Source organism: Parambassis ranga, chromosome 14, assembly GCF_900634625.1.
Source record: "Parambassis ranga chromosome 14, fParRan2.1, whole genome shotgun sequence".
Classification (NCBI taxonomy): Eukaryota; Metazoa; Chordata; class Actinopteri; family Ambassidae; genus Parambassis; species Parambassis ranga.
Genome location: NC_041034.1, coordinates 8,294,823 through 8,305,738, shown reverse-complemented (window position 1 = coordinate 8,305,738; position 10,916 = coordinate 8,294,823). Strand labels below are relative to the sequence as shown.

Here is a 10,916-nt window from a genome sequence, read left to right as displayed (position 1 = left end):
GTTCAAACTCAGACGCACGTAGGACAATCCACGGTGATAACCATAAGATGTTGGATTTGTGTGCTGATTCTGCTGATTCATATATATATATATATATATATATATATATATATATATATATATATATATATATATATATATATATATATATATAAAAATTTAAATGGATGTGTTTTACAGTCATAGTCCAAGATCTCCATGTTTGAGCGTAGGGAGCATTTAGCGCTTTATTTGCAGCGTCCTATAATTGAATCTCTACATTTTAATTAAATATTTATTACGGTTAAACATAACGCAATGCATCTTAATCTCTGTAGCGATCAATAATTTATTCATTTTGTTGTTAAGGCTATTCATACCTTAGCAGGCTATTAGCATAACAAAACAAAACAAAACATCCATCAGCGATCGATGCTACCTACCTAGCTTTGTACAGCTAACTAGCTAACAGCTACCTGTCATTATTTAGCATTTGCTTTGTACAGTTACATACAATAGTATTGGCTAAAATCTGCACTTTTTCAAATTTGGATATATCGCGTTAGTTTAGGAAGTTATATGGCTAGCTAGCATACTATCTAGCCTAGCCTAGCAGTGTCTTTAGCTTTAACAAACGGGCTTAGTTAGCCAGCTAGCTAGCAATAACAGAGCGACCCTGAAGGGGTCCGCCATTGATTACTTTTCACCATGGAAAGCAATTTTGCCAAACTAGCTAATTTATCAACCATAATTTCAATTAAATAGATGCCACTAAATCGAGACCATTGATTACTTTACAGCCGGTAAGTAGTTTGTGTTTGTTGTTAAATGTGAAATTGCATATAGACTGCAAAATCTTACTAAAACATACAAGCTAACATTGGTTTAATTTATCACTAATCATTAAATTACATTGGACATATAAAACCTTCAGACAGCTAATGTTCTTGTAGGGACCCCTCCCCCAGCTATTTATTATGATTTTGATGTGTTTTTTATTGACTTTTTTGTTCAGCCTTCAACATAAATTAATTACCTTCAGCACCACGCGTATTTGATTAATCTACTGATTATCTTGTTTCCCCCTCAAAATAAATAAATAAAAGAAAAAATGGATTTTTGAGGGTTTTGTGTCTTTTCCTGAGGACATTTTTCATTTAAAGAATGAATTGTGGGATTTTTAAGTGAATCACATGTCTGACTGATTTAGTGCAGTCAATCCATACAGTGCAGTGGCCTAAATGGCACAACAGATAAATGTTTTATTGCATGGAGTCTGGTCCACAGAGGATGCAGTTACAAATGCGTTGCATTACATGGCTAAGCTATTACACAACAAAGAGAGTGACAAAACATATAAAGCAGATGCCTAAATTGAAAACATGGAATTTTAAAATAACACTCGAGGCGGACTCGCAGTCTGAGCTGTTGTCACTGTGCATTAAAAAAAAGAGCAGCACACACCAAGAAAAACAAGGTTGAGGAAAAAGTAGACCTTGTAGTGTCAGATCTGTTATGACAGTTATTTAAATGTATGTGTTTTGAGTACAGTATTTTGCAGAAAAAGACAAGCTGAAACCACATATGTAATAAAATTTAAATTTAGTGCTTAACTATCTCAAAAAACACAGTTACGATAACTCTCTGTCCTGTAATAGCCTTTAGGTTTTATCAACTAATTTAATGGTCTGTTTAATGGACTTAACTGTTAAACTGCCTGTTCTTCCATTATCTACACAACATTTATGTTTATTTCTGACTGCAGGGGATTCTTCTGTGGTTTCCACGGCAGCATGCACAAGCTGATTTTTTCCAGTCTCAGTGTGGTAGACAGTAGTTCTACAGGTTAGCAGGTAAGGATGCATGATGTGTATTAATGTTATAAAATAGATTCATGTTATTGTAGGGCTGTCAATGTACAACCGTAATGTAAAAATGTCACCAGCATTGGACAGTTTTTTTGTAAAAGTTAGAGGAAAAATACTGCTGGGAGCTGTCAGTTCAGCCCGTGTCACTGTCACAATGTCAAATATATTCATAGCAAAAAAAAGAAGCATGCAGGATCTGTACATATTAAATATTGCATGCACCGTTTTTTTTTAAAGTCCAGAAGAAATCTTTTTGAAGATCGGCTGGGACTGTGCTTAAAATGTCATCCAAACCTTCTCTGTCCTCACTTATCACTGTGAGCAGGAGAATTCTTTTGACTGTTCACTTCATGGTTCACCATTTTGCACATGATGAGCAGTTGAGGTGATCCTTTGTGGTGTTGGTGTATCCAGACAGGACGAGGGAGCCGGGGTCTCGCTCCATGGCCGGGTTCTCCTCGTTGGACAGGATGTGCTCCACCAAGCAGCGTGCTGCCTCCTCGATGTTCGTGTTTTCCTGTGAGGGGAAGCAGCAAAAGTACTAAAATCACGTTCTTTACATCCACATTACTGGTGATGACAATGCTGGTCTGTATAGACAGGAGCATGCCATCTTCTTAATTCCACCATTTATCTCTCTAATGTCGCACTTGTATCCAGGAGACCTCATCAGGAGCTGTTATTTGTTTTCAGTTATTTTTTCATTAGATCAATTTCACTTGACATTTGATTAGACAGCACAAAGATACTTGTTTAGGTTTATCTGTACTGTTACCAGTGTAACAGCTCCTGGCCCATCTACATTCTGATTTGCTGCTGGAGCCTAATGTTACAGTTTTCTGTAAACTGAAAGAAAGAGATTTTCAGGCTTTCCTCCAGCACCATTACTGTGGCATTAATGCAGGAAAATATTTTAGCCACCATTAGCTAATGGCTAACAGGAATGCAGTTTGTAATGGAGCATATTAGCTGGTGACCACAATTACCTGAGGCCTTAGGAGCTATTGTTATCCCTCCTTCTTTCCAGTCTGAATGTAAAATGTTGACACACACATCTTACTGCCTGTGTGAAGTCCTGTCTGGCCTGTCTGCCGAGCCTTCATCTTCACTAACTACACTGCTCTCTGTGCCTTGCACTGTGGTGTGTAACTCATTAAACAGGCTCCTGATGAGAAGGAGAAAGCAGAGGTCTAATTCACACCACACTGACCATTCCTCTGCTCACCTCTCAAAACACAGAAAAGCTGGCTCGAACTTTTAAGCAAACTAACTTCATTAAAATGACATTTTAATTATTGTTTTAATGATGCTGATCACTTCTAACATCCTTCCTTTCCCAACTTGTACCTTTGCAGAGGTCTCAAACCAGCCGACGAAGCCATTCTCCCTGCAGAAGGAGTCCAGTTTGGGCTGCTGGGAAGCCAGGTGATCTGATTTGTTAGCCAAGAGAACAGCTGGAACTGGCCTCCCATGGTTCAGAGTGACCTTAGGTAAGCAAACAGAGGGGTTACATGGCGATAGTGTCATATATAGAATTGATTGTTTGTGACAGTCAAGTTGAAGGATAGGCAGCTGAAACAAAATAAATGTACAATAATACTCTGATGGGTTTGGTACAATAACAACCTCACCTTCAATTACAGAACTAAGACACGCCCCTTTGGGTGGATTTGAGGGCATCTTATATTTTATAACACTTGTTTATGTAAAATTATGATCTTTGTAATCATTAACGGGGGAAAAAAAACATTTCTATTGCTTCCATGTCATGTGTCAGGCTCTCCACCATGACTTTCTGTTTCTCAAATCACTGATCACTGTCACTGCGATGGATAAAAAGCTTATAGAACACACTATTATTAAAGGTTTGCTGACAGTTCTTGCTGCCTCTAGGTGGTGCTATGCCAGACCTACTGATAAAAATTCCTCAATTGCACCACCTTCAATTCTGCAAGGAGTCTGAAGGCTGAATCAGTGCTGCATGGAGCTTTCATTAGTTTTGTTGTGTTGCTGCAGTCAGGCATTAATTGTTTTACAATTTTCAAAGCGACAATCTGTGTGTCTGTGTTGTGACTGACCTTTGAGTCTAGGTCATCCTTCCACTTCAGCACAGCATCGAACGTAGAGGCCCTTGTCACATCAAACACCACCAGTGCACCTACCGCCTCCCGGTAGTAGACACGAGTCATGTTCCCATAGCGCTCCTGTCCTGGGACGCGAGGGCAGCCATCAGACACATTTATGTAAAGTCACCTTTCAGCCATAAAATCAAATCAACCCACAGCACGGTTTGTTAGTGACCAGTACAAGAGCGTGTCTGTGTGAGTTTATTCCACAGTAGTCGCCATCATGTGACTTATATTATGAGCATGGGATCACTTGAGTCACAGCCAGGCACAAGACCTACATTCCTCAACCAGGCAACAAATGACAGGGAGGGACCCCGGACACTGGGAGAGAAATGTTTTATCAGCTCACGATGGTCTGTCAGTGAGACGTTAAAGCACAGAAAGCCTGTGAAGGTGTTTCTGTATTCTACTACAGCAGTCTGTGCTTTCCACAAATTCATTCACAAATCCTATTCATATAGAAACTTCAGATTTTCAGCTGATGAGTTTGAAACAAAAGGTTTTTGTTTCTACACACACATACAAGTGGTGTTGTATCAGCTGATCTAAAAGCTTGGATGTGTGTGTGTTGTTAAAGTTTAACAGACCTGCTATGTCCCACAGCTGCAGCCGGATCACGGTGTCATTGTCCCACTGCAGCACCTTGAGGGCGAAGTCCACCCCAATGGTGGCTCTGTAGTGCTGGGAGAAGATCTGATGGACATACCGCTTGATGATGGATGTCTTTCCCACTCCCAAGTCTCCGATGACCAGGACTTTGAACAGAAGCTCCTGCTGCATGGCAAAAAAAAAGAAAAAACAAACTCCTCGAAGGGTTACGAAGCTGATATACACGTACCACAGCAAAAAGTCATGGCAAAAAGACAGGCATCTGTCTTAAGTGATTTTAGTCCTTTATAGTGGAAGAAGGAGCAGTCAGTATCACTGGAGTCCACTGGTCCTGTTACATAGGCCAGCCTGGCTTCACTTACTTCACAGCTGACTCTCAGCTCCAGAGAGCAGTTCCAGCTGTTAATAGCTTGTGGTGCATTCATGTGCACCTCGTAAACATCAGTGTCAGGTACAGGTCAGTCCTGGGATAAATACTGAGGCTTGTACTAAAGTCAAAGCAGAGTTTAAATGACTTAAAGTATCACAAAAGAAAAAGGAACATACGCCTTTATTACTATGGATTGCATTACTATTTTTATCATAGTTATTATCCATTATCTTACTGGTGTTGTAGCTCACTAGAACTAATTTAAATTTATCTAGTTTATGTTGTACCAGCACTGATGAAAAAAAAAACAATTTGTCTCGTGTGCTCATTTTGTTTTTACTGCTTTTTTGTCCTACAGCCCTTGAATGCAGCACTTTCAGAATGTGTCACTGCGCCGCTGTGCATGCAGTTACGGTAATGGTGCTGATGAGGGCGAGGAAGAGACGTGTGTGTGTGTGATGCTGCTGCTGTTGTGTCCTGCTGCCATTTCATCAGTGGAGCATCGTGGAAACATCCAACAGTTCTCTTCACATACAGTCACAGCTCAGCTCATCTTTCCATTCACACACCCGACAGGCTGCTTTCAGCCTTTAGGAAGGCTGTTGGTAAACAGGAGACAGAGATAACATACTGCATCTGCAGGCATCCACCACAGCTGGACACAGGAGAAGACAGGATTATCGATATGGGGCTTGTTGTTTACTACTGTACTGAGCTGTGAACTTTAAGGTAGGTCATCATTTACTTTTTCTCCTGAATGCTAACCATGTTTCCATAAGGGGTGCTTATTATACCAAGAGGGCTGGGCCCTGTGGAACAGTTCCCTTGTTATGGGTGTCACTAGAGGCCTCAAAGGCAGCACAGTCTCACCTCTATTAGCAGCTACCCCTTCCTCATTTCCGTATTCCTTCCAGGCTTCATTGTGTGTTCTTGCTGTATAACAACCACTCAGCAATCCACATGGGGGCTGACTACGCCACTGTTTATTGAGTTGGCGGGAGTGGCCTCCTCCTTCCCTCTCCCTCCCTCTTTTCCCTCAAATTAGATCACCCAACTGTAAATCACATGGCCACTGCTGAGATGATCTAAACCTATTCTCTCATCCTCAGCCATACTCCAAAAAATGATCTATGTGATCTAAGCATTCAGTGGTTGTTTATTTACGCTGAACAAGAAGCTATGTAAACAGCAGTTTGTAAAAAAAACATTCTAATTTTGAATCTGTTTCAATATTTTATGAAGTAATTTTAATTTCTTTGTATCTTTTCAGTTTAAAAGCATTGCATAACTGGTTAAATCAGTCTGAATTATAGCAGGATGTTGTATTCATGTTACAGACTTTAATTTTTTTGCGACATGGAGACAATATGGCTGTACCAGTTCCGTCTGATTGTCATTGGAGATTCCACCGTCGGCAAGTCGTGTCTGATCCGGAGGTTCACAGAAGGCCGCTTCGCCCAGGTGTCAGACCCTACGGTGGGGGTGGATTTCTTCTCACGCCTGGTGGAGATCGAGCCAGGAAAAAGGATCAAACTTCAGATCTGGGACACTGCAGGACAGGAGAGGTTCAGGTACAGATGGGGTCTCTTGTTCTTAGTCCACCATGATGTACACACATTGCCTTATCTTTAGCCTGCTCCGTTTTATCTCTATCCTTGCATCTGTAAAGGACACTATGATGATCGACATGTTCCTTTATCACCATTAACAAATCGAAGCATGCGCACTAGAAGGCCACAGGTCTTTCGTCAGCTGAAAATAGATTTGTGGTTTTCAGTAAATAGTAAACATGAAAGCATTTGTTGGGAACTACACTCAACAAAAATATAAACGCAACACTTTTGTTTTTGCTCCCATGTTTCATGAGATGGACTTGAAGATCTAAACTTCATTCCAGATACACAATATTACCATTCCTCTCAAACATTGTTCACAAATCTGTCTAAATGTGTGATAGTGAGCACTTCTGCTTTGCTGAGATAATCCATCCCACCTCACAGGTGTGCCACATCAAGATGCTGATCTGACATCATGATTAGTGCACAGGTGTACCTTAAACTGCCCACAATAAAAGGCCACCCTGAAATGTGCATTTTGTTTCTGCTTTATTGGCGGTCTGGGGACTCAGAACCAGTCAGTATCTGGTGTGACCACCATTTGCCTCATGCAGTGCAACACATCTTCTTCGCATAGAGTTTATCAGATTGTCTATTGTGGCCTGTGGAATGTTGGTCCACTCCTCTTCAATGGCTGTGCGAAGTTGCTGGATATTAGTGGGAACTGGTGCACGCTGTCGTATACGCCGGTCAAGCACATCCCAAACATGTTCAATGGGTGACATGTCCGGTGAGTATGCTGGCCATGCAAGAACTGGGACATTTTCAGCTTCCAAGAATTGTGTACAGATCCTTGCAACATGGGGCCGTGCATTATCTTGCTGAAACATGAGGTGATGTTCATGGATGTATGGCACAACAATGGGCCTCAGGATCTCATCACGGTATCTCTGTGCATTCAAAATGCCATCAATAAAATGCACCTGTGTTCTTCGTCCATAACAGATGCCTGCCCATACCATGACCCCACCACCACCATGGGCCACTCGATCCACAACATTGACATCAGCAAAGCGCTCACCCACACGACGCCACACACGCTGTCTGCCATCTGCCCTGAACAATGTAAACCGAGATTCATCCGTGAAGAGAACACCTCTCCAACGTGCTAGACGCCATCGAATGTGAGCATTTGCCCACTCAAGTCTGTTACGGCGACGATCTGGAGTCAGGTTAAGACCCCGATGAGGACGACGAGCATGCAGTTGAGCTTCCCTGAGACGGTTTCTGACAGTTTGTGCAGAAATTGTTTGGTTATGCAAACCAATTGTTTCAGCAGCTGTCTGAGTGGCTGGTCTCAGACGATCTCGGAGGTGAACCTGCTGGATGTGGAGGTCCTGGGCTGGTGTGGTTACTCGTGGTCTGCGGTTGTGAGGCCGGTTGGATGTACTGCCATATTCTCTGAAACGCCCTGGAGACGGCTTATGGTGGAGAAATGAACATTCAATGCACGAGCAACAGATCTGGTTGACATTCCTGCTGTCAGCATGCCAATTGCACGCTCCCTCAATGCTTGTGGCATCTGTGGCATTTTGCTGTGAGACAAAACTGCACATTTCAGGGTGGCCTTTTATTGTGGGCAGTTTGAGGTACACCTGTGCACTAATCATGATGTCAGATCAGCATCTTGATGTGGCACACCTGTGAGGTGGGATGGATTATCTCAGCAAAGCAGAAGTGCTCACTATCACACATTTAGACAGATTTGTGAACAATGTTTGAGAGGAATGGTAATATTGTGTATCTGGAATGAAGTTTAGATCTTCAAGTCCATCTCATGAAACATGGGAGCAAAAACAAAAGTGTTGCGTTTATATTTTTGTTGAGTGTATTTTCCCTGGGTATGCGGTTTGAACCAGTCTCTCACAGCATCTCATATACGTCTGTCTCTTTAGATCAATCACCAGAGCCTACTACCGTAATTCAGTGGGCGGCCTGTTGCTCTTTGACATCACAAACCGCCGTTCCTTCCAAAATGTCCATAACTGGCTGGAAGAGGCCCAAAGCCACGTCCAGCCCCACAGCATCATCTTCCTGCTAGTCGGACACAAGTGTGACCTGGAGGCCCAGCGTCAGGTGACCCAGCAGGAGGCCGAGAAGCTGGCAGGGGCCTACGGGATGCGCTACGTGGAGACATCGGCACGAGACGCTATCAATGTGGAGAAGGTGTGGGTGATGTTTTGTGATTTGTGAAGACAAATGTGCTTAAAAGTTCTCAGCAGTTGTATGAACTGAAGTTTTTTTTATTTTGCTTGTGGTTTTTCAGGCCTTTGTGGAGCTGACAAGGGATATCTTTGAGCTGGTACGAAGTGGAGACATCAAGATTCAGGATGGATGGGAGGGCGTCAAGAGCGGATTTGTCCCCAACACTGTCCATTCTTCTGAGGAGGTGACCAAGGGTAACCGGCAGTGCTTCTGCTGAGTGACCTGACTGCAGCGTGTGTGAAGTACTTACACAGACTCCATTTTTAGATGATCCCTGTTGCTGCAGCCATTTTTTTTCTGACACTACCATTTGGGTGCCTGCTCACAGCTCTGTCCAAACAGGAGTAGAAGCACAAGCAGCGTCCTAAACCCTCACTCTTCTGTGTGCATGTGTGTGTCTAACTTAACCAACACCTTAGCTTTAGCCCACTTCTGGCCTTTTCCTGATATGTACAGTTATACTCCATGTCTAATAAACGGATGCTGTCAGCGATGAATGAAATCAGTGAAGCCAAGCCTGAGCCACACCTCCTCCTCCTCCTCTTCTTCCTCCTCCTCTTCCTCTTCCTCTTCATGGAGCCTGTATGGACTGAATCCAGACATGAGGCAAAAAGATTGTTTGCACATCTGCACTGGAGGAATATGAAGTATGAACCAAAGTTTGAGATTTGTTTATCTAAAGTTTGCACTGTGAACACATTCAGTGGTACGTTCAGTGAGGCCTGATCATAGCAAGGATTTTCAAGAGCATGGTAAGTTTCCACTCTGTTGATTTACTGAAAACATGTATAGGTAATTTATTGCAAGAATCTCAATGTTTCTTTTCAAATAGTTCCAAACATGAATGATAATTTATCCATGTATAAATAAGTTTGGGACATACTCCTTACTGTAACAAATATTTGATTAAAATATTACAGAACACCTTCAGGTCATAATCTCTCATAATCTCACAACACATTTTCTGGACTCAATCATGCCCAATAATATTTATAGTTTATTTTAACTTGAAATTTCCAAAGAATTAGAATATTTTTGATATGGTGTAAATAATCCTTTCATTTCTCACCTGGAATCTCATCAGAGAGCACTGAATGAACAGAGAAGTCCTGCCAACATGTAAAAATGACAGAATGTTGGTGAAACTTGAGATAAAACTGTAACTGTGCAGAGGTAAAGTTTCTCTTTCGAGTGCCTTTTGGAGGAAAGAAGCAGAAGCACACACTGTCCACTTCCCTGTTTATTGATACAACTGTGTGTTGACCCTGTAAGGTGGCAGGAAACACACACTGATATCACATGACACAACTTGTACATAATTTATTTGAAACCAAACCCTGGTGACTGATGGCTGTTGTAACTTTTGGACTATTATGACACAAATAATAAACACCTGAAAACATTAATAAAGATATTTGCTGTGTGACGATTGGAGTTGTGCTGATGTGTGCATGAATTAAGGGATGGGTAAAAGTCTGGCATTAAAGTGACCACTTGGGGGCAGCCATAGTGTATTGACAGGAGGGAAAATGTATGATTAGTTTGATTTCTGCAAGGCAATTGTTCTTCACCTTCTTTATTTTTCTTCTTTCTGTTTATTCCTCTGTGCGTTTTTTTTGCGCAGTGTATCTTCAGCATACATTGACCGATTTCTGCCATTCAACTATCAAAACGTTCATCTCATAGAAGACATTCCGGGTCAAATTCAAGGGCTGTAAAAACATAAACCAGATCCTGTGTCTCTATCCTGCTCTCAGGCCTGCATCTTCTATGTGAATGAGATCATTTTCAGACTGTTTCGAAGGAAAACTGGTTTGGGATCTGATGGTGTGACTCTACTACTGACTTGAGGACCAATTTAATTATATTAAATTTAATATTAATATAAATGTTAGGTTTGATTGAATGTTGTTTTGTTTGCATTTTAAATTATAATTTATTTTTCTTATTTTTTTGCCCAGTCCACCTGATGGTGGGATCAATAACTAATTTATTTATTTATCATTTTATTTTATTTCCCCGTACTTCATTTCAGTCCCGGAAGTTGCAGAGCGACGCGTTCAATGCGCGCAAGATACCGCGAGCGACGCATTTCCTTTCGTCAGACGCTAGGTCATTAGCAGTAGCTGCTCCTCCCTCA

General features: G+C 41.7%; 2 protein-coding genes across 2 annotated transcripts; one reads left to right on the top strand and one right to left on the bottom strand.

The window, feature by feature from the left end:
- Nucleotides 1–1,311: 1,311 nt before the first annotated feature.
- Nucleotides 1,312–4,992, bottom strand: rab38c (RAB38c, member of RAS oncogene family). The gene is made up of 4 exons (XM_028421396.1): nucleotides 4,564–4,992; nucleotides 3,926–4,056; nucleotides 3,195–3,332; nucleotides 1,312–2,364 (listed from the first exon to the last, which is right to left on the bottom strand). The coding sequence occupies exons 1-4, from the start codon at nucleotides 4,754–4,756 to the stop codon at nucleotides 2,203–2,205; spliced, it is 624 nt and encodes a 207-aa protein (XP_028277197.1). The 5' UTR covers nucleotides 4,757–4,992; the 3' UTR covers nucleotides 1,312–2,202.
- Nucleotides 4,993–5,329: 337 nt separating this feature from the next.
- On the top strand, nucleotides 5,330–10,072 carry LOC114445925 (ras-related protein Rab-39B-like). Its single transcript, XM_028421247.1, has 4 exons — nucleotides 5,330–5,684; nucleotides 6,293–6,526; nucleotides 8,467–8,737; nucleotides 8,838–10,072. The coding sequence occupies exons 2-4, from the start codon at nucleotides 6,312–6,314 to the stop codon at nucleotides 8,991–8,993; spliced, it is 642 nt and encodes a 213-aa protein (XP_028277048.1). The 5' UTR covers nucleotides 5,330–5,684; nucleotides 6,293–6,311; the 3' UTR covers nucleotides 8,994–10,072.
- Nucleotides 10,073–10,916: the final 844 nt, after the last annotated feature.